The 22,512-nt window shown below is 54.6% G+C and overlaps 2 protein-coding genes and 1 long non-coding RNA gene across 8 annotated transcripts in view; 1 reads left to right on the top strand and 2 right to left on the bottom strand.

Annotated features, from left to right (window-relative positions):
• RNF4 (ring finger protein 4) overlaps positions 1-6,531 on the bottom strand; it is a 36,495-nt gene extending 29,964 nt beyond the window's left edge. Inside the window, exon 1 of the mRNA XM_032333623.1 lies at positions 6,418-6,531. The gene's annotated coding sequence lies outside the window, so the exon portion shown is untranslated. The remainder of the gene's footprint in view (positions 1-6,417) is intronic.
• A 14-nt stretch (positions 6,532-6,545) lies between these two features.
• LOC116584807 lies at positions 6,546-15,192 on the top strand. Its single transcript, XR_004283337.1, has 4 exons — positions 6,546-6,620; positions 10,019-10,347; positions 13,336-13,431; positions 15,107-15,192. It is a non-coding gene; the product is annotated as an uncharacterized LOC116584807 (long non-coding RNA).
• The window catches only part of CFAP99 (cilia and flagella associated protein 99), a 35,250-nt gene continuing 23,075 nt past the window's right edge, over positions 10,338-22,512 (bottom strand). For 4 of the 6 annotated variants that reach the window (XM_032333618.1, XM_032333620.1, XM_032333622.1 and 1 more), the window contains 10 exons: positions 21,798-21,878; positions 21,574-21,648; positions 20,456-20,527; positions 20,197-20,285; positions 19,326-19,530; positions 15,085-15,226; positions 14,763-14,914; positions 13,712-13,917; positions 11,812-11,983; positions 10,338-11,688 (listed from right to left, as the gene is read on the bottom strand). In XM_032333618.1, coding sequence (XP_032189509.1) covers positions 11,572-11,688; positions 11,812-11,983; positions 13,712-13,917; positions 14,763-14,914; positions 15,085-15,226; positions 19,326-19,530; positions 20,197-20,285; positions 20,456-20,527; positions 21,574-21,648; positions 21,798-21,878 — 1,311 coding nt within the window. In that variant the 3' untranslated portion in view covers positions 10,338-11,571. Of the gene's footprint in view, positions 11,984-13,711; positions 13,918-14,762; positions 14,915-15,084; positions 15,227-19,325; positions 19,531-20,196; positions 20,286-20,455; positions 20,528-21,573; positions 21,649-21,797; positions 21,879-22,512 lie in introns of all 6 variants that reach the window. The other 2 variants (XR_004283336.1, XM_032333617.1) reach the window with 2 other exon arrangements.

Here is a 22,512-nt window from a genome sequence, read left to right as displayed (position 1 = left end):
CACACACACACACACACACACACACCCAGGAATATTATGCAGCCATCAAAAAATGAAATCTTGGGGCGCCTGGGTGGCTCAGTGGGTTAAGCCGCTGCCTTCGGCTCAGGTCATGATCTCAGACTCCTGGGATCGAGCCCCGCATCGGGCTCTCTGCTCAGCAGGGAGCCTGCTGCTTCCTCCTCTCACTCTGCCTGCCTCTGCCTTCTTGTGATCTCTGTCAAATAAATAAATAAAATCTTAAAAAAAAAACAAAACAAAACGAAATCCTGCCATTTGCAACAAAGTGGATGGAACTAAGGATATTATGCTAAGTGAAACAAGTCAATCAGAGCAAGACAATTACCATATGCTCTCACAAATCTGTGGAATTTAAGAAACAAAACAGAGGATCAAAGGAGAAGAGAGGAAAAATGAGGCAAGAGGAAACCAGGGAGGGAAACAAACCAAGAGACTCTTAATCACAGTAAACAAACTGAAGGTTGCTGTAGGGGAAGGGAGTGGGGAATGGGATAACAAGGTAATAGACATTAAGGAGGGCACACATGATGCAATGAGTACTGAGTGTTATGTAAAACTAATGAATCAATGACCTCTACCTCTGAAGCCAATTAATACATTTTATGTTAATGAACTGAATTTGAATTTAAAAACAAAAACAAAATGAAAACATGGATACACTGTGTGTGTGTGTGTGTGTGTGTGTGTGTGTGTGTGTGTGAACAACCAGGAAGGTGTCAAAAGAAACCAAATCCAACCAACTCCTTCGTATAAGGGCTATTGCTCTGGGATACCCTCAGAGTGAAACTGAGTGGCTCTCTCCACCTGTCTGACCCCTAACCTAATATTTTAAAAAAATATTTAATTTATTTATTTATTTGACAGACAGCAATCATAAACAGGCAGAGAGATAGAGAAGCAGGCTCCCTGCTGAGCAGAGAGCCCGACTCAGGGCTCGATCCCAGGACCTTAAGATCATGACCTGAGCCGAAGGCAGAGGCTCAACCCACTGAGCCACCCAGGTGCCCCTAATTTTTTTTTTTCCAGCCTTGGTGGCCTGGTGATACAAACAAGGCAATTCCTAGAGGCCAGGAGCAGGGGTGTGTCACAAAGGAAACCTAAGGATCTATCCTTCCAGAGGCTGCAAAGATATCAAAGACCAATGAAGCTATCAACCTCGGGTGCCAAGGCCATCAACAACTTCCCCCTCTTCCCTGGGACAAAAGTAACTGGCCACGTAACTCACAGGGGGCAGGCATGTTGGGTCTGTGTGGATGGTGCCTGAACATAGGGCCTACCAGAAAAAAGCCACTTAGGAGGCTCAGATGCTTGTACTGAATCATGAACCTGGTTGGGGGGAGGGGGTGGAACTAAGAATAGCCAAGGCACAGGCCCTCCAGGTGGAGGGGGGGCAGGTGGTCAGAAGCTTACAAATGTGATTCCATGGTCTATAGGACAGCAAGGAGATGCAGAGCAGTGCCACACTGCGGCAGCTCCCTCATTTGCATACTTGGCTGGTCTTAAACAGCCCTCACCCAGGGATCTTCAGCACAAGTCCTTCCCTTCCCCTCAAGGCAGATGCACAGGTGGGCTGGCTAAAGAATGCATGGACCCTGTCACCGAAGGGCTCGTCAAACCCAATTCTCTGGAGACACCAATCTTGGCAGTGGGATTCCATACCTGGGCCTGTGAGCAGCAGAAGCCCTAATCTAGAACTTCAACTCTCCTCTGACACTCTACCTAGGAAGTAAAATAGAAGTCAACGGTCCTTGTCCTCCAGGACAAATGTGGCAACTGGGATGCTTCATGAAGTATAGCAGGTTCCTGACTATGAAGGTAATGCTCTAACAGAGATGGAAAAGGGGCCAGGGAAGTTAAAAGGCTTCACATGGGAGCTTAAAAAAATGACCAAGCTCCAAAAGGCCCAAAAAAGATTGCAAATGCTCCCAAAAGATCACATCCATCACCTTCAGCGTAACCTCCCTTCCCTAACCCAGTGCTAACCCTTCTGGCCTCACCTGAAGTTAGACATGTGTATTCCTAAATACACCACACAAAACAAAAAAACCCACAGGACTTATGGGAAAGCAAAGAAATTAGGGGTACAACATTAAAAACCTTTGTCAATGTTACACACACACAAGTTAACCTAACAGAAGAGAAGCAAGCTTCTGCAAATGTTAAATGGTCAGGAGATGCATGAATACTTTATAAGGTTTGCAGTTCTTTTTTTTTTTTTAAAGATTTTATTTATTTATTTGATAGACAGGGATCACAAACAGGCAGGGAAGCAAGCAGAGAGAGAGGAGGAAGCAGGCTCCCTGCTGAGCAGAGAGCCCGACGTGGGGCTCGATCCCAGGACCCTGAGATCATGACCTGAGCCGAAGGCAGAGGCTTTAACCCACTGAGCCACCCAGGCGCCCCATAAGGTTTGCAGTTTTCGAGTTACTGGGAAGTAGGGAGAATTTTTTTAAAAACAAAACATGTGTAAGGGTGTGGCTCATACCACACACAGTCATTGAGAGAGCTGGGGGATGCTTGAGGTGTGTACTGTCTACAGTCTACGTGACTTGACTCGACTCAGTTCAATTTCTGGGTTCGTCTAGTAGTTCTCATAGGTGAAATTATAATGCACAGCAAACTCAAAATCCCCATAATGTTCAAACTGTTCCTAGTATATGAATCCTGTTGGAACAAATCATGCTTCCAAACAAGTGTTTAAAGCAGAACTGACTGTACTTTACTCTGGTATCCTGGCTGTCAGTCTCCTCCTAATACCAGGGGCATAATCTGATCCACGCAGTCCCCTTGGCTGAAAGTGACCCATACCCGCTCCTGCTCATCCTTTAAGACCTACTTCACAGGTTCCTTACATTTCTCCTGCTCCTCCTGGTCCTAATCTAACCATTTCTTCCTGTACTCAATGTGGTCAACCTGTCTTAAAGGCCAGTATCTATTGCAGTGTTCCCTTCGCTTAGCACAAACACGCTGAAATCACAACTTTCTTCCAGTGAAATTAAATGATCAAGGTGTGCCTGGGTGCCTCAGTCGATGAAGCGTCTGCCTTTGTCTCAGGTCTCCCTCCCAATGCTCTCTAATAAATAAAATCTCTAAAAATTAATAAAAAATTAATAAAATCTTTTAAAAAAGAAATTAAACTATCAAGCTCATTAGATGCTTGACAGAGATGGCACAGACTATCTTGAGGTGAAATGAAGGATGAAAAGGGGATATGGAGCCTTACATTGCAAGGAAAAATATAGTCACCATCAGGAAACAAAGGAAGACTTACAAACAGATCATCATCATGGGAGAAAAGTAAAGAATATCTCATCTCCAAATACATAACAGCTAGAACGGATCTTGGTGTTGAGTTTGAGCCCCATATTGGGTGTAGACATCCCTCCAGGAAAGCCTTAGGGTCAAAATTTTATTTTACATGGGGCGCCTGGGTGGCTCAGTGGGTTAAGCCGCTGCCTTCGGCTCAGGTCATGATCTCAGGGTCCTGGGATCGAGTCCCGCATTGGGCTCTCTGCTCAGCAGGGAGCCTGCTTCCCTCTCTCTCTCTCTCTATGCCTGCCTCTCTGACTACTTGTGATTTCTCTCTGTCAAATAAATAAATAAATAATCTTAAAAAAAAAAAAATTTTATTTTACACAAGGAAACTACTATTTTGAGACATTTTCAGGCCTTTCCTACCCTGCACGGTGTAGGTAGGAATAATAAACTTGACAACCTTTATTTGTACATGGGGAAAAAAGCTCTTCCAAAGGAAATTCTGCAGCAGCACTCTACAGCCCAACCTCACCAGCTTCCTCATACTTGAACTCTGACTTTGAGATGCAGCAGTACTTGTGCTGTGGGCCTTCCTCCTCAGAGAGGAAACCTTAAAATGCCTTGCTCTACAATCCCCAAAGCCCTGCTGAGAAACAAGCTAGTTAGGAGTAGTAAGTTACAAGAGCATAATATGTGAATTATCCCTCAAGAAACAAAGTCAGCCCTGTCAAATCTACAAGAGCCAGCTAACTCGAGGACAGTGAAAGATGTACATAAATCATTTCAAAATAAGACACTAGTAACATACACATACACAAAGAACACACAAAGCAATGTTCATGCAGCATAAAACCAATGACCTTCTGAACATATCTGCATTCAGTAGCACCTCAAATCTTTTCCAGAAACTGGCAGGGGTATAAACTACTGGACATGAACCTTGCAACAGCTTTTAAGTAAAAATCCAGTGAATAGCTCCCACGACTGGCAATCACTGGCCCGAGTTCGGTTCCCACTCCTCACCATGGTCCAAGCCATACTTCTCTCTGCCTAACTGATCCAGAGGCCACTAGTCTCACCCATCTTTCTAAGCCATCCTCACAGTATGGTGATTTTTTAAAAAAAATGCAAATGTAACCATGTTACTAGAACTTCATTTAGTGATTTTCCCCCCACGTGGTCTTAACATAAATTCTGAATTAACTTGGGGCACAGCAAACACCTTTTGTGACCGGGTTCCTGCTTACCTCTCCAGTCTCGTCTCTCCTACAATTTATATTTCAAACTCAGGAAATTTCTCACTCCCTCCACCCACCCTCCTCAGTTCGAGGTGGAGTTGAACCATGCCTGTTCTGTCCGTGGCTATATCCCAAGCAGAAAACTTGGCACACAGAAGACCTTAAAACAGGGGCGCCTGGGTGGCTCAGTGGGTTAAAGCCTCTGCCTTCGGCTCAGGTCATGATCCCAGGGTCCTGGGATCGAGCCCCACATCCGGCTCTTTGCTCCGTGGAGAGCCTGCTTCCTCCTGTCTCTCTGCCTGTCTCTCTGCCTACTTGTCATCTCTGTCTATCAAATAAATAAATAAATAAATCTTTAAAAAAAAAAAAAAAAAAAGAAGACCTTAAAACAGTGCTGACTTAGAATTTTTAAAGTATCCACTCTCAAAGGGGGTGAAAAAAAAAATCTTATTCTTTTTATGATCAAGCCATAGCTACCTAAACAGTACATAAGAAGACCTACGGTATTTAAGAAGCATTAACATTTCATGGAGAGGACAATTTAGAAAAACTAAAAAACGCCAGGGGAGGTCACTAGGGAGAAAAAAGGTTAATAAACACTGTATTTACGTAAGATTTTTAAATCTGAGTTGGAAGCTCACGTTTAGGCAATACAAAACCAGCAACACCACCTCTTTCTACTTGAATGTTCCCATTTCACCTGCAGCTCAGATAAAACTGAACCCAACATGTCTCCCCACACAACCACCAGTTAAAGCGATTCCCTTGAACGTCTCTGTCCTTCATCACTAGTGGTCCCCAAACGCCCAGTCACTGAACTTAAAGGCCCAGTCCTACACCCACAGGAAAGCGAGGTTCCAGGCCGGCTCTGCCGTCACCTAGGTAGCAGGCTGCACGACCTAGGGCACACCTCCTCAGTCTCCCCAACCACCCCGCAGCCTCGGCTGGGAGGCAGGACCACAGGTCTGCCTCCGAGACCCTAACGCAGAAGCAGAACTAAGGTGTGACTGTAAACGTCGATGGGCACGGACAAGAAGATAAAAGCCAAAGCCTCACAAAAACGGCTCACGCGGGGAAGCCCGACTCCGAACTTTACCCTTCTCCCTTGACGGGTCAAAGGGCGGACGGCGGTGCTCGCCAAGCCTTGTGCTCCGGATCTCAAGCCTCCCCCGAGCCCCCGCTCGTTCTTCAGGCTCCGGGTGCAGGCGCCCGAGCCGGTGCAGGCGCCCGAGCCGGTGCAGGCGCCCGAGGGGCGGGGCCGGCCGCAGGCCTCAGCGCTCCAGCGCCCTCCCCACCGCCCCAACGACCGGAAGCGAAGAACCTACTAAGCTCAGTCCCGGGTGGGCACCGCCCGGGCCAGCCCCCGCCGCCCCCAGCGCCGTCAGCCCAGGAAGCTCGGCCACGCGGCCCGGGCGCACTCACAGGCCCGCGATGGCGGGGCGGCGGCGCGAGCACACAAAGGAGGCGGCGTCAGCGGGGAACAAAACCCCGGCCGGGGCCTCCCCTGAACGCCCCGCACAGGCCGGCGCCCCGGAGCGACTCCCGGCGTGACCTTGGGCGCGTCCGTCCCCCTCCCCAGCCCCCGGCTTCGCTGGCTTCGCTACACCCGAGAGCCGCGGCCGCAGCCCGCTGGGGCAGTCGAGGCTCTGGGCGAGGCGCTCGCACGTCCGTCCCCCTCGCCGAGCCGGGCCCGGACGGCCACGCGGACGGCGGGGCGGGGCGTGGCGGGCTGGCGAGCGGGGCCGCGGTCCCGAGGGAGGCCGGCCGGGCGTCCGGCCCGAGCTGGCTTGGCCACGCTACGGCGGGCCGCCGCGCCGCGGGCCTCCACAGGCCGCGAAGCCGCCCGAACCCCGCATCCGCTAGGTCCTGGCTGGCCGCTTGCTCTCCGCGAAGGCTGACTTACCGGGAGCGAGTTCGGCGTGGCAGGAGTCGCCGCCGACACACTCTGGCGAGGAAGCACCCCCGGAAGCCACCGAGGAGAAATCCTCGAGCAAGACGCCGCCGCCTCCACAGCGACCCACTTCCGCTCCTGAGGCCTAGGCTCCACCCCCGCACACTCCCATTGGCCGTCGTCGTCTCGACTCCCGCGGTCTACCGGTCCAGGAGGTATGTTTTCAATCCTATTGGCTAAAAAAACCATCTATTACCGCTTTGAAATGCGCTTCTTTCCGGCCCCGCCTACACCCTCAAGCTCGAGTTCCCGCCTTCCCGCGAGACTCGCGGCCTGCACGCCCCCTCGGCGCGCAAGGCCTCTCGGGAGTTGTAGTTTACTGGGCGACTGCGGCGGTGGGCTCTCGACGTTCTGAGGCGACCGCGCGGAGCCGTATGTTATCTCCGGCCAGCGACCGAAGTTCCTCTCCTGTTAGCTTGGCCTTGGTGAGCTGTGCCTCCGGAGTCTCTGCTGTCGGCCAGAACCCGGGCCCGAATCTGCACCAACTCCGGGGCGCCCGCGACTCGGCGTGCCAGGCTCCGGGCCCGGCTTCTGGTGCTGGCGATCCCCGACCGTCTCCCAGGCTGGCGGCGAAGACCAGAGGGACGCACAGCCTCGCCCGTCTGGGAGGGCCCGGAGGAGGCACTTAGGCGGAGCCTCTGGAAGGGCTCCCTGGAGGAAGCGACCTCGGAGCTACGACCCGAAAGGGCCGGAAGGGAAGAGGGCGGTCTCTAGAGGGGGAGCCGGAGTGCGCAGAGATAGGCCGGCTTGTCTGGGAGCCCGCAGACCTCCCGCTGTGCGAGGAGCAGAGCCGGGGTGTGGCGGCTGTGGGGGGACGCGAGAGCCCTGTGGAGGGACCTAATCTCGGGTTGAGTCTGGGTTATCCCGAGGGCAGTGGATGTGAAGAAGGGAACCCCGGGCGGGGGGGTGGGGGAGCACAGGGTGGACCCCTGTGTGAGTCCCGGGGGGGAGACTGCGGCCAGGATTAGTCCTGGGAAAGGCCACGATGCGGGCAGAGGGCGGAGCGCTCTGGGGCCTCGGGCCTAACTGCGGGCTCTGGACCCCGCCTACCTGAGTGTGAATCCCAGCTCTTGCGTCTGAGCAGGTCTCCCCAGTCCCCTCACCAGGCATATGGGGAGAGTAACAGTCCAGTGCCTGCTTCAGAGGGGTCGGTGGGGAGAGGGAGGACGCCACACAGAACATCACAGGTGCTGCCGGGCAGAACCTTAGCAGAAAAGCGGGCGGTGGGTGCCTGGAGTTGAGCGGCCAGAACTGCACTTGGACATGGATTTGGCAATAGAAAGCCTAGCCTGTCCCTCCTGTTCTGAAGGAACCCAGATCCAGGCCACCGCTGTCATGGCTGCTCTCCAGACATCCTCAGAAAGGCTGAAAAATAGGTTTAGACTCTACATGTGTAAATGCAGTTTAAAATGAGAAAGGGGAGGCCCTTGGGTGGCACAGTGGGTTAATCGTCCAGCTCTTGGTTTCAGCTCAGGTCATCATCTGACTGGTATTGGGATGGAGCCCTGTGTCTGGCTCTGTACCCAGCAGGGAGTCTGCTTGAGATTCTACCCCTCTGTGCCCCATGGGCCCCCCACCATGCTTGTACACTTCCTCCCTCCCTCCCTCCTTGTCTCTATCTCTAAAATCTCAAAAAAAATGTTAAAGGGGATTTCAGCTTGTAAATGGAACCATACACAACTAATCAAAATGATAATTAAAGATTTAAAAAAGATTAATAACTTGAATTTCACAACCTAAAGAAAAGCTAGGGTTTTCTATTTGTAACTTTATTTTTTTTTAAGTTCTATTTATTTCAGAGAGAGAGCCTGCGCACAAGCATTTAACAGGGGCATGGGCAGAGGGAGAAGCAGGCTCCACACTGAGCAGGAAGCTTGATTCAGGACTCCATCACAGGACCCTGGGATCATAACATGAGCTGAAAGCACCCACTTAACAGACCGAGCCACCCCAGGTGCCCCTCTATTTGTAACTTTAATCACACTAAACATGTGATGTTGAGGGGCGCCTGGGTGGCTCAGTCACTTGAGTGTCCAACCCTTTGATTGCAGCTCAGGTCATGATCTCAGGGTTGTGACCTTTAAGTTCTTTCTGAACTTCATTTGACACTGAACTTAGGGTGTGAACATTCCTGGCTCCCTCACAGATGATGCCTTTGGCCTTGAATGTTTCCAGCTCAGAGAAAAGACGAACCTTTTTGCTTCCAAGTGGCACACAGCTGATGTAGATTCCTGGGCATCACACCAGAACCTGACTCTGTGGATGAGGTCGGAGAGTCTGCTTTTTAACTATTTGCAGAGAACCTCTATTCAAGTGAGTTTCAGGTACTGTTAGTGAGGGTTTTCTGGTTGCATTTACACAGAAAATGCACTGAAGCAGAATGTCAGATTCCTGGGTGGTCTAGAGAGAGCTTTCTTCGCCTCAGCTGCACCTGGCTTCTCTTGGCTGGCCCACTTTCCAGGGGCAGTTGGACTCTCTCAAAGGGTTTGTGAAGGGGGCACCTGGGTGGCTCAGTCGGTTAAGTGCCTGACTCTTGGCTCAGGTTATGATCTCAGTGTCATGGGATCAATCCCCAGGTCTGGCTCCAGGCACGCCTCCCCTCCCCCAAAATAAATAAAACCTTCTTTAAAAAGCTTCTTGCAGTAGGGGGAAGCCTTGGTAAGTGAAGGCCAGTTAGCCACTTCTTTTTTTTTTTTAAAGATTTTATTTATTTATTTGATAGAGATGACAAGTAGGCAGAGAGACAGGCAGAGAGACAGGAGGAAGCAGGCTCTCCACGGAGCAGAGAGCCCGATGCGAGGCTCGATCCCAGGACCCTGGGATCATGACCCGAGCTGAAGGCAGAGGCTTCAACCCACTGAGCCACCCAGGCGCCCCCAGTTAGCCATTTCTGAACAAACCTCAAAGCTCAGTGCTTTGAACAAAGACGCATTTATTGTTAATGAATCTACAAGTTAGTGGGGCACGGGGAGGTTCTGTTTCTGACCGGCCTCACATGTTGGGTTCTGCTGGTTTGTAGTATGGATGAGGATGGCTTCTGCTGGGACAACTGGCTGACCTCGTATAGTGTCTCCTCCCAGCAGGCCACCTTGGACATGCTCACCCTGGGGCTTGTTCCAACAGAACAAGAGGGAACTCCAAGGCCACATGAGACCCAGCCTCAAAACTGGCACACAGCCACTTCTGCACCCTCCTGGCCCACACAAGCCAGTCCAGATTCAAGGACTGAGGGAAACAGACTGCCTCTTAATGAGAGGTGACAGGGCAGGGGACCAGGATACTGGAGACATTTTGCTGTCAATCTAGAACATAAGGCCTGTTCCCCCTCAGGCTGGTATGGTACAAGCTCTGAGGAGCTGCCCAGTCCACGAGGGCAGTTGTGGACGTCAGTGTGCACTGCCAACCAGCATCATTGCCTACAGCGCCACAAATCAGTGGGGCTAGCACGTCCCCGCCATGCTCCAGAAGCCGGCCTGAGAGGTGAAGGGTTAGGCTCCCCTCCTCCTGCCACAGTGCTTGCTTTGGGCACCCATACAGACCTCTCCCACTGCAGGAACTGGCTCCACAGGGCTTGTTCATTTCAGGCCAGTGAGACTGGAGCAGATGTTCACACAATGCCTTGAGGACAGAGAGACCTCCTAAGAGAGCCACCAGGGAGAGATGACTCTTCTTCCTCGATGTGAGGCTGGAACTGCTACTGGCTTGGAGACCAAGCTCCTGCGTCAGCATGTTTTGAAGCCCACCCCACCTTTGTACAGCCAGCTACCGGAGTTAATATGCATCCTTTGAAACTTGAAGAGCTCCTGAGGGAATCTGGACAGGCCATCGTCCGTGTATTTCCTTGAAATCAAGTGGAATGGATTTCCATCTCACATAACACTTGTAAGAAATGTCACATTTGTTTCCTTAAATGAATAATGAAATCAGTTAAATGAAAAAAATAAAATTCCAGCCCCCAGCTCTTTCGACAGGGAGGTGGGAAATTTCTCTATCAACCTGGGAAAGTCCTGTGTTTCTGACACTGCTCAAAATATTGGGGAAGAACGCTGGTGTTCAGTCTGTTGTTTTACTCTAAGATGCCCATCTTCCTGGTCAGAATGTGCCCTGGGGTCCAGCCTCCCCCTTTGAGGTGTCATCTCCCCAACAGAGCCAAGGAGGATGTCAAGTTTGGGGGCATATCTCTCCTGGACATCTAACTACCCCGCTGTTTCCAGCCCTTCCCCCTGGGGCCGTCCCAGACTGTCCTTCCTGGAGCTGCAGCACCTTGTATTTTATTCATGATTCTGCATTTCCACAGCAGGCTTTTGCTCAGCCAGCCTATCTTCAAGGTCATGACCTCTCCAGCCTCACGCTGGAGAGGAACCAAATCCAGAGGAACCAAAATTATGTGTCCCGGTCTGGGCTCATGCCCACTGGCTCCAGTCATGCTCCTTTGGTATTGCTGAAGAAGGCTGGGTGGGGCTCTAAAGTCAAGCAGACTTAGCTTTGGGTCAAGGCTTTGGGGGCTGGTTACTTTACCTCTTTGAGGACTACTGGCCTCATCAGCAGAATGGGGGTAGAGGACCGTTCCTGCATCCCCCTTGACCCCCTCCCCGCCACGGCTGCAGTGAGGTTTGCTGGAGGTAAGTCCTGAGATAGGCCTTTTCCAGCGGCTCAAGCACCCGGCCACTTCAATCAAACTCACGTGCACAACCACACTGGGTAAGCCTTGCCACCAGACTCTGGGCAGAGAGTGGGGACTCCCAAGTTTTCACGTGCAGCGGTGGCTCTGGGAGCTCTGAAGAGGGACGTGGCTAGTGCTTTGCGCTGCGCCCCAGGGAAGGGCGAGGATCTAGGTCAGGGTGGTCACATTTAGCATATAAAGTACAGGACACCCAGATAATTTCGAATTGCAGATAAAAGCTGATACTTTTGTTTAGTGTGTTTGTCCCACGCAGTAACTGGGCGCCTTGCATCTTGTCCGGCAGCCCTGTTCTGGCCGGGGAGCGGGGGGACACTGGGGGGCCGGGGGCGTGCAGCTGGGCGCGCGGACGGGGAAGAGGAGGTGCGCTGCGCGGGCTGGGCGGGCTGGGCGGGCTGCGCGGGGTCTGGGGTCGCCCGCCCGGCTCAGGCGGCCTCCTGGCGGCGCCCGTGCCCGGCAGCCGAGGTGCTCAGCTGCAGCGTTCGCAGCCGGCGCTCGCGGCTTTGCTGCAGATCCCGCCAGTGCTGTTGCTCCAGGTGCGCCTGTGGACGCGCCCCGGGAGAGGTCGGCGCGGGCCGGGGTCGCCCCCACTGCCCCTGCGCCGGGTCCATGACCTCCCCACCGTCACTGTGCGCCCAGCCGCCCCGCGCGCTCCCAGAGCTCACCCATGCCTTAGTGCGCGCAGGGCGCGGCGCCGGCACCGGCACCGACTTCAGGGTTGCCTGCTTGCGGCGGCGCTCTGCCACCTTCTCCTCGACCTTGCGCTGCAGCTCCAGCACGCGCTCATCCTGGGAGGACACCCCCGGGGCCGCAGAGCGGGCTTTCTTCTCCTCCCACCTGAGCGGGCGACAGGGCGGGCTGATCAGGGTCCCCAAACGGAGATTAATGGGAGTGTTTCAGCTGCAGGGGGGAGAGTCTCTCCAAGGACCGCTGGAGTGCCGTCCAAGGACCGCTAACGGTGCCCAGCACCATTACCTTTTCGCTCTTTGCACTTAACGTTTTAAGAATGTAACTTTGTCCATTAGCTACGGAGGTATTTGGAGCAAAGAAGTGAAAACCCTCTTTCACCTTGCGCTCTCCTTGCCACTCTCTCGCCTAGAGGCAATCCCTGCTAACAGGGCTTTGCAAATCTCTACCATACTAGGCTATTTTTCCTTCCAAAATGAAGTCACATTCTACAGACTGCTCCCCGATGGCTTTGGGTTAAGTGCACATCCTGGTACCGCCAGTCAGACTGCCCACGAAAAAGGTGCCGGTGAATCAATGCCCTGAGGTCTGCCTGCTCGCAGAAGGCTTCAGGAGCTTCCTTAGCAGGTTTGGATCCTTGCAGTCTCCCTGACACCGACCAGGCTGCACATGGGTTCCATCAGGCTGAGTCTGGAAGTGGTGAGGTCTCCCAGGTGCCTGCCACCTTGGGGACCTGCTGAGTGGCCAGCCAGCCCTGTCCCACATGGGGCCTCCTCAAATTGTAACCAGAGCAGCAGTCGCTCAGGATCAATGGTGATGAATTTTGTGACTGTCCTCCCTTCTGCCCACCCCGCCCCAGTTACACACCGTCTCTGGAGCCCTGGGTGCCAGGGCCTGAACCAGGCTATGCTGTGACAGGGCTAAGTGCCACCTGACCCTGGGGGGGGGTGACACCAACCTGTGCCTGACCACCCTGCCACAGGACAGACTCGTGGAGCTGGAAAAGCCACCGTGGTGTTCCCAAAACAAAAGGGATGCGTGTGCACGTGCTCTCCATTGAAAGAGAGAAGTATGGGGTACCAGGGTGGCTCAGTGGGTTAAGCCTCTGCCTTCAGCTCAGGTCATGACCACACGGTCCTGGGATTGAGCCCTGCATCGGGCTCTCTGCTTTTCGGGGAGCCTGCTTCCCTCTCTCTCTCTGCCTGCCTCTCTGCCTGCTTGTGATCTCTCTCTCTCTGTCAAATAAGTAAGTAAAATCTTTCAAAAAAAAATTAAAAAAAAAAAGACAGAAGTCAAGTCGAGATGCTTGACAATCAAATGCTGTGTGTGAATCTCACCCAGGTTTTGGTTTAAAAAGGAAAAAAAACAATAACAAACAATCTTTTAAAACCTATAGCCAACAGTCTTGAGACGCTAGAGAAACATGAACACAGAGAGGATATTTAGATGATGAGAATTTTCGTTGAATTGTCTAGTTGTATCATTGTGCCTGTGTTATATAGGACCATGTCTTTCCTTCAGAAGATGGCCTCTGAAGTGTTCAGGAGTGAAGAGTATCTGATGCCTGCAACTACTTCTAGATGGTTCTTCAGGAACAGGTAAGTAGCTAGCTAGATGGAATACACGTAAAGGCCCTACTCGTGGCCTGCATGCGATCATTTTGCATCCAAGCCCTCACTGCATGATTTTGTCACCATTTTTGTACGTCTGGAAATGATCTAATAAAATAGGAGTGGGAGAAGCTACTGGAAGGAAACTGCAGGAGGGTGCTCTATTGTGCAGGGAGAGCCTGCAGGGGAGAGGGGTGGCAGGGGATGCAGAGGCAGGCACACCTTGTTCCTGCCGGAGTTGCTGGCCCCGAGGACCAGCAGTACCTACCTCAGGGCCGCAGACCTGCCCATGGCCGCTCGGCACAGCGAGATCTGCTCCAACCTATTCTGCAGTTCCTGGCTTCTCGCGCGCTTGCCCTGGATGATCTGGTCTCGCTTCTCTTCCTCCTCTCGCCGCTGGCTCTCCTTGAGCAGGGCCAGCCGCTCTCGAAGCTCCACCACAGACATCTCCCCTTCCAGGCCATACCCAGGGATCTGCGGGGTGAAGGGGAGAACCGAAACGGGGTTCCAGGCCCGTGCCCAGACTGCACAGCCATCTCCTGTGCCCTGACCGGTCCCCTGCCCTGGCGCTGGCACCCCTCCCCCATGTTCCATCAGTCTGGTCCCTGTGCCTAGGAGACCTCTTCCCTCTGCCCAGTAGCAGCTGTGTAACATGTCTGCCACTCAGCCTCTCCAGCCTGGGCCCCCTCTTGTGACTGCACAGCTCAGCTGAGTGCCCTGAAGGCCCCACTGTTGTGGGAGGGCCCAAACGGAGCTCACTGCCTCTCCCCAAGCTCACTGCTGTCTCCACAAGCCAGATCCTGGGGGCCTGAGCAGAGTGCCCTCTGGACTTCCCATGTGCCCCGGGATCAAGCCAGGTTCACAGACCAGCAGCCGTGGCCCTTCCGGGCCTGCTCCCCCATCACCAGATGCCAGCCTGGCCTCTTCCTCTCACACAGGCTTCTGGGCCCCAGTGCTCTCTTCTCAGCCTCCCCGCCTCCAGCCTTTGTGTACCTGCACTCCCCTACATTGCGCTTTCCACCTGGGCCAGGGAGTCCTGGGACCTCCTTCAACAGGAAGCTCGTCTTGTGAAGCCTAACTTGCCCACTCCCAGGGCCCCTGGCCTCTGGTTGCCAGAGGTTGCAGAGGTCTCGCTTACAGGACCATGAACCCTTGGGCCCGCCCTAGGCAGGGCAACCACAGCATTCAGTGCCAGGTGCACTGCAGCTCATGGCCGGACCCCCATTGGTCTTGGTGGGACTTGTGGACACGCCCTCCCATGGCCATGCCAGGCCCAGCAGGACATGGGGAGGCTCTGCTAGGACCTGCCCTGTCCTCACCTGGGTCAGGTCCACAAGCTTTCCCTTGCGCATAGGCTGGGTCTCCAGGGCTCGAAGTTGGGAGATGAGCTCACAGCGCCGCTTCTGCTCCTCCTTGGCTGTCTCTGCACTGCGCTGCAGCAGCTCCCGGCTCTCCTCCATCACCTCCTGAACTTTGGGGCCAAGCAGGGTGCCAAGGGGGTCAGAGGGGGGTTGCCCCACCCCAGCCTTCCCTGGAGGGCAGCGAGGCTCTCACCAACCACGGTGTCTCCCCTGGGGCTGGAAGCCGGCTGGGGGTTGCAGAGCTGGGCACAGCCTTGTGGTACCTCACCCCCTGCCATACCTGTCTGCCTCCGGTCCTTCAGGAGCTTCATCTGCACCAGCTTGATGTTCTTCTGCGCCTCTGTCACCTGCTCCACCAGCTCCTTCATGGACTTTTCCTCCTGGAGGCGCCTCTCAGCGCACTGCTGCAGCAGCTCCGCCGTCTGCTCGGACAACCAACCCGGCACGGTCAGAGCCAGAGGTGCCCCCTGGAGCAGGCCTGTGTCTACTGCTCTGTCCCTGCCCCAGGAACAGCATGAGTCCTGGGGAACAGAACCAGCCCCTGACCCCCAGTCACCTTGGAACCTGAATCTAAGCTCCTCAGCTTCTGGGAGTCCCCTGCAGGTCAGGGGAGTTTCCACCTCATCTCCTCCCTTCCTCCACTGTGGTTCTGGGGAAACCAAGTCCGAGCCACTGGGTTTGCCCCAAAGCCCACCCACCCCTGGATGCCAGGTGAGAGAGGTGGGTTCTCATTGGTTGGAAGCCCTGGGGAACACAGGACTTGCCAGCCCTCCGGGCAGCCTCAGGCTCCTGTCTTATGAGGCCCCAGGCATGTCCTGTTGGTCATCTCACTCTCCTCTTTCTCACAGTGCCTCATTAGGGCAGAGTCTTAAACAACGGGACAGGGGGCGGTTTTGCCACTTGGATGCACATGACTGGCACCCTCCTGTGTGTCCAGGGACTTCTCGCCTTTTTGGCTCCATTCTGTATTCATTTGCCTTGCACTGTGGTCTCCTGGACTGTAGCTAGCTTATTTTTGCAGCTGTATGTTTTGGGGACTATATCACAAAGCTTTCATCCATTCTACTGTGGATGGACATTCAGATTGCTTCCGGCTTGGTGCTATGGTGAATAATTCAGAACACTGTTTTTAGTCCTCAAGACACTGCAAGGCACAGCATGGGGTTTACATCTCCCGTCACTGGCCCAGGGCGGCCATGGAGCGAACCAACTCCCAGCTCCAGCTGCCTGTGCAATGGGAAGCTCATCTTTAGCTGCACAGTAAGATGGAGTCAGCCTGCAGGCAGCTTGGACTTCAGGCTTAGAGATGGGGCATGAAGCAATCCTTCTGTAAAACAGTTTGCTGGCATGCATAAAAAATGGCTCTTCACCAACCTTTTCGATTTAGACCATAGAGTTAGAAGTGCTCACACAGCAGAAGGACAGAGGGCAGGCAGAGGGATACAGGAGCCCACCTGGAAGAGCTTCCAAAAGCCAAAGCTTGCAGCAAATACTGTCCCATTGGGTGATTACACAAAGTGTAAAACAACTATGCATGAGTCCCCACCGAAAGAAGTAATCAAATGAATAAGTAAGTGAGGGAGAGGAAAGGAGTCCTCCGTGCAGAGGAATTCTCTGTAGGCACTGCTTTCTGAGTGTGGGCTTTGCTTACAGACCCCCTTCTGTGGAGTATCGAATGGTGGGGGAGATAATGGCAGTGGAGAGAACTGGCAGGCACGACCTTGACCAGGGGACCAAGGTCAACATCCCAGTGATGAGTCCGATGAAAGCAGATGCCCTTGAGAGCATGTGATAAGAAGAGCACTTTGCCCCTGCAGTCTTGCTTCCAAAACCCACCGCCCCAGTCTCACCATGAGAAGAACATCAGACATATTCCCACCAAGGGGCAGTCCACAGAATATCGGACCAGCTCTCCTCCAAACTGTCAAGGTCATCAAAAACAAGATAAGTATTAGAAACCGTCACAGCCAAGAAGAGTCTGAGACATGACCTTTAGATGTAATGTGGGGTCCTGGGATAAGTAAAGGGCATTTGTGAGGGGGGAAATGAGCTGAAATCTTAAGGAAGTGTGGAGTTTAGTGAAGAGTCATGTACCAGTGTTGGTTACTTAGCTGTGACAAATATCCCATGGTGCATTAGGCCAGTGTCCCCCCACAATTCACATCTACCTGGAACCTCAGAATGTGATCTTATGTCCAAGTAGGTGAGGATGCAAGGATTCAAGGAAGAACCCTCCCCGAGGAGCTTAGCAGAGAGCGTGGCCCCACTGTCACCTTGCTTGACCTTGGGCCTGGGGCCTCTGGAACTGTGATCTGAACCCTCCACACCGTGGGGCTTTGTTGTGGCAACCCTGGAGACCTGGTGTGGTGTTGGAAGATGTCACTAGCAGGACAGCTGGGTGGGAGGACACGGGAACACCCTGCACTATCTTGGCAACTTTTCTGTAACTCTTAAAACTTTTCCAAAATAAAAAGTGTATTTTTAAAAGTGCTTTCAAAAACTTGGTAATAAGTGGGAAAATGCTTGTGTGGAAATAGGAGACGAAAAGAGACAGGCTACTGAAATCTGTGAGGGGTCTTACTTACATCATGTGAGTAAACTATGGACAAAGACTGAGAGAACTATGGGCGAGGAGGCCTGCCCAGCAGGGTCCCCAGGCCCCCAGCTGAACTGCATCTCGGGGATAGTACAGACACAGCTGGGAGGGAGGAGAAGAAGCAGTGTGTCCCGGCTTTCCCTGCAACAAGAGGGTGGGCAGCATAGGACCAAGCACAAGACCGAAGCTTGGGAGGAAGGACAAAAGAACACAAGGTACTCATATAACTCAATAACCAAAAAAAAAAAAAAAAAAAAAGCCAAATACCCTGACTAAAAAATGGGCAGAGAACGTGAACATGCTCACCTGTCAGGACGGCTGTCAAAAGACAGCAAGCATTGGGGAGAATGCGGAGGAAAGGGGACCCTTGGGCCCTTCAGTGGGGGTGCAAATGGGTGCAGCCATTACAGAAAACAGTATTTTAATTTTTCCTCAAAAAATTAAAAATAGAATTACCCAGTTAAAAAAAAGAGACAAGAGAGTCCAGGGGGAGGGAGAGAAAATCTGAAACAGACACCGCGCTGAGCCACAGAGCCCGACATGGAGCTTGATCTCACCATGCTGAGTTAGTGACCTGAGCTGAAATCAAGAGTCAGACGCTTCACTGACTGAGCTCCCTCCCGGCTCCGGCGCCCCTGTCCCATCACACACCTTAAACACATGAGTCTCACTCATCAATCACGTCTCAGTAAAGCTGTGAGAAAATGGACAAAACCCACAAAGAGCTGGTTCACAGAAGTCACAGAAATGGGTGTTAATACACGAAAACATGCTCAGCCCCACACCTCACAAATGACAGGCATGTCAGCCCTGCGTCGAGATGCCATGTCGCAGCCACGGGTTCAGGACACATCTCTGACGTCAGTACAGTGTACTGGTCCTGGGGGCCCAGCCCCTCGCACACCACCTGCAGCTGGCGATGCGGCCTCTCTGATGAGAACACGTGGCCCGGACAACGTGGACACGGCCACACAATAAAAGCCCTGTGTTCCCTTATTTCCTGACTTAGCGACATCCCCTCGGGTTCACCTTGAGGGTCTCCCTCCTCTGACCCCAGAAGCTTGCTCGGAGGCCACACTGATGTTGTGTGGAAGGGAAGAAGGAGGGAAGAAGTGTGTGTGGGCAAGTGAACACATTCACTTCGAAGGAATCACAAGAGATTGTCCAGAAATTAAGGGAAATAAGCTGAGGGAGTAGGTGGAAATGGGTGCTGAAGAAGGGACATTTCTCTGAGTCTATTGTTCATACCATTTTGACTTCGTATTTGCAAGAAAGGAAACTAAAAAGGAAGGAGAAGCAAACCCTGACATCTAACAGAAACAGACACAGACAAGTTCATCAAAAAGACGTTCAGGTGACGGCAGGTCAGACACATGTCTGAGGATGGGGGGCTGAGTCAGGCCACGGAGCCCATGCCACTCGGAGGCCGTCTGTAAGGAACAGGCTATCGGGGAAACACAGGTGGGGGCCCCCACCGAGGCGGCCTGTCCAAGCAGGAGGACGACCCCAGATTGATACGTCTACAGCTTCTGACATGGTATCGTGGAGGCCCACAGACCCTCCTACTAGAGAGGACCCCAGATGCCAAAGTGCCACGTGTTGGCTTTCCAGAAGTTTCCGCCAGAACTTCAGGTCTTCCTTCAGTGTGGATGTGAGGGCCAAGTGACTCTGCTGGTGGGGGTGGAGGTGTCTGAGCTAGCAGAGCTGGCCTGACAGTGTACTCAGAGAGCCTGGTGGTGTCTCAGTGGAAGGGATAAACCACACATACGATGGGGCTTGGGAAAAAAATGACCCAGGGTGGGCCTGCAGGTGCAACCCCAGGAGCGGCCAGGACCCCGGCTCTGGACAGCCCACCAGCTTCTGGGAGTTAGACAGGCCCGCCAGCCGGCCCCAGGTCCCCAGTGGCCCCCGCAAGGCTGAGTCACCTCCTCCTTCTTCTGGTTGGCCTTCTGCTTGTTCTCTTGCATGACGTGCTGCCGGGCCAGGATGGCCTCCTCGCGGCTCAGCTTCCCCAGCAGCCGCCGGCACTCACCCGCAGTCAGCTCCTCCTCCCGGTCCTTCGCCTGCATCTTCTTCTGCCACTCGAGGAACTCAGAGAAGTCCCCGGCCCCGTCCACAAGCTGATCCACCCTGGGGAAAGAGGGCAAGAGGTGGGGCTTGGGTCCTCCCCGCCAGGTCAGGACGTGGGCTGGCTACCGCCAGGATACCACAGGCACCCCTGGGGACAGTGGCCCTCACAGGTGCGAGGCACTCTTCACCCAGCACCCACCACATCACCGACCCGCCTGCTGTCCACCTGTCCCTGTCCTGTGCATCCAGCCTTCAGCTACTTGTTTGTCTACTCACCAGACTGTTGACCTTCCCCTCATCCACCTGTCCGTCTGTCGGCCACCCCCTGTCCACCCGTCTGTCTGTCAGCCATCCCTCTGTCCACTTGTCTATCCTCTCATCCATCTGGGTGACCCCCCAAACTCCCACCCACAGCCCAGCCCATGAGGTAAGCACAGGGGGTCTGCTGTGCTGGTGGTCTGCGGTGGGAGAGGGCATCAGGTTGGGGTCTGAGAAGGAGGTGACTCACGAGAGGTTTGGGCTGGGCTAGCTTTCTGCTAAGTCCCCTTCTGTCCCGTCCATCTCCCTCACTGAGATGGATTCTCTTCCTTGGATACAGCTGTGACCCCAACACCAGCTGGCTTGCGGACCCCACCAAAGCACCACTGCTGCTGGGCCCCGTTTTCTCCCAGAAGAGCCCTGCCCTGCCCCCTCCTCTGCAGGGGGGTGAGGAGGGGCCGCCCCCACCTCTGCAGCTCTTTCTCCACCTGCTGCTGGTACAGAGACCCTTCTCGGAGGATGGCAGCCGTGTTCAGCTTGACCGGGACCTCACTGGGCTGCAGGAGAGAGGACGGTGAGGGGAGACTTGGGGCAGCAAGCGCCCCCTTGCCCTCTACACTTGCCCTTGCCTCCGAGCCCCTGGGCACAAAACAGGCCAGGAGGTGGGTGTCCAGGGACTGGGGACCAGTGCCCGTGCCCACCTGGACCAATCAGGAGCACCCCTCACCTTGTAGAAGGTCAGCTTTGAGGTCTTCATGATTTGGGGCATGAGCTGGAGCTGCAGCTTCTTCTTAGAGGCCTGGAGAAGTCAGCACCTGGTATTTGTGCCTGCCATGGGCCCTTAAATGCACCATGGGCAGGTGATGGGCCCTGCACTCCGGGAGGGCCAGCACTCTCGCTCTGTCCCAAGTCCAGCTGCCCACCATGTGTTCCCAGCCCGCCCAGGCATGTGTCCCCCAGGGCAGCCCCTCTGTCCTCCAGTGCTCTCTCCAGCCTCTCTAGGGTGTTGGACCTCCCAGATGAGGACAGGGAAAGAGTGGGTCTGTCAGGCCTGGGGGCAGTGGTTCCCAGTGAGGGGAGCTTGGCCCCCAGGCCTCGGGACCCATCCCCCCAGCTGCTCCCCGGGGCTGGCTTCCACGACCTTTCCTGGCAGCCCCCCCAAGTTTGCTGTCCACCTGCTGTAGCTGCTCTCTGGCCTCCCAGGACGGGCTCCACAGCCCCAGTGTGCAGAGCCATGGGTCAAAGGGCACCCCCTGGGAATACAGCTATCACCCCCACTCTCCTGCCTGCCCCAGGTGCTTATGGGGACCACAGCACCTCTGTGTGGCTCAGCGGGCGTGGGGGTCAGGGTGCACGGTGAGGAGGGCAGGGAGGGCCCAGCTCCTAGCAGCCACCAAGAACAGGTCTTCCTTGTCCTGCTCCCTTTACTTTTCCCTTATTGACAAACATACCGGGAGTTTTGTTATTCTTATAGAAGTAGTAAGTACTCAGAATGGAAATCTGGGGACACCCAGAGAGTGCCGAGGACATGCTCCCACTGAGGTCTGGAGGGGTGTCTGCACCTGCACCCTCAGGCTGCCCTCAGCTTGGCTCTGGGATGGGGGGTGGAGTGGGAGCAGCACTGTCCCAGCGTCCCAGCCAGGAGTAGGGTAGAGCCCCCGGGAGCACCGTCCCATTCCCAGCCCTGGGGAGCACTTTCCCAGCCATGTGGGGAGCCTGCCCCTCTGTGAACTGCTGGAAGGGCTAAAGGAGGGGTTCATGGTGCTCCCCACTGATAGGGCATGGGGAGCAATGTTCTCGTGCCACCGTGAAGACTGACCCAGAGTGTGCAGGGCTGGGGGTTACCTGCATCGGAGGCTCCCCCTGGGACCGGGGCACCGCACACCGCATCTCTTCAATGTTCGCCTGCAGCAGCAGCTCCTGCAAACAGCCCCATGTGGCTCTGGCCCCAGTGGCCACCAGTCAGAAGGGACGAGGACACTCTCCCTCCACCTTCCCCTCCCCAACCCTCTGTACAGACCACCCCCCAGAGGGCTCTAGGAAGGCAGGTCTCAGGGCAGGCTCCTCGCCTCTGCCTTCCAGCGATTAAACCTCTTGGCCATCTCCAACAGCTGCTGCTCCTTGGGTGGCTGGTAGGTGCTCCTGGGGACCTGGTGGGATGGCGGGAGAGGAGCCTGAGGTCAGCGGCTAGTCTTGAGGGGAGCGTAGAGGTGCCAGGCCATGACCAGCTGGCTACGGGTGTGGGAGGGGCAGGGCTAGAAGGGAAGCTGCTGAGCTCTGATTGGGATTCCCTGGGTGCTGGTGAGGGGAAGGAGGGAACGGAAGGACGTCAGGCCTGCAGCAAGAAGGAAGGTGGCCGAGCCTAGAGCCCAGGCCCAGGAGACAATGGAGGAGCAGGCAGGTGACTGGGTGGCCAGGGGACAAGGGAGGAGGCGGGGAGGGGCAGTTGAGGCCAGGAGAGTGTCACAGAGCCCAGGAAAGTGAGTGTCCTGGAGCCCAGGGAAGGGAAGGGAAAGGACCTGAGAAATCTCCATTGGGTCTGGTCACAGGGAACCTCACCAGCCTGCAGGGGGCAATGTCCGTGGGGGGTGGGGCAGGGACAGCCCAGAAAGCCCTGAGCTCCAGACCCTCACTCCTGGCCCTCTGCCCTGTGTGTCTAACGAGCATCCAACTACTGGAGGGACCTTACCCAGGTGAGGGATTTACAGAAAGCTTCTCTGCGCAGACAAGCTGCAGTGACCTAAGGGTGGTGGAAGTGGGCTGGGATTCTGGGGCCCCCCAGCA

This window comes from Mustela erminea, chromosome 2 (genome assembly GCF_009829155.1).
Source record: "Mustela erminea isolate mMusErm1 chromosome 2, mMusErm1.Pri, whole genome shotgun sequence".
Lineage (NCBI taxonomy): Eukaryota > Metazoa > Chordata > Mammalia > Carnivora > Mustelidae > Mustela > Mustela erminea.
This window is presented reverse-complemented; position numbering and strand designations above follow the sequence as displayed.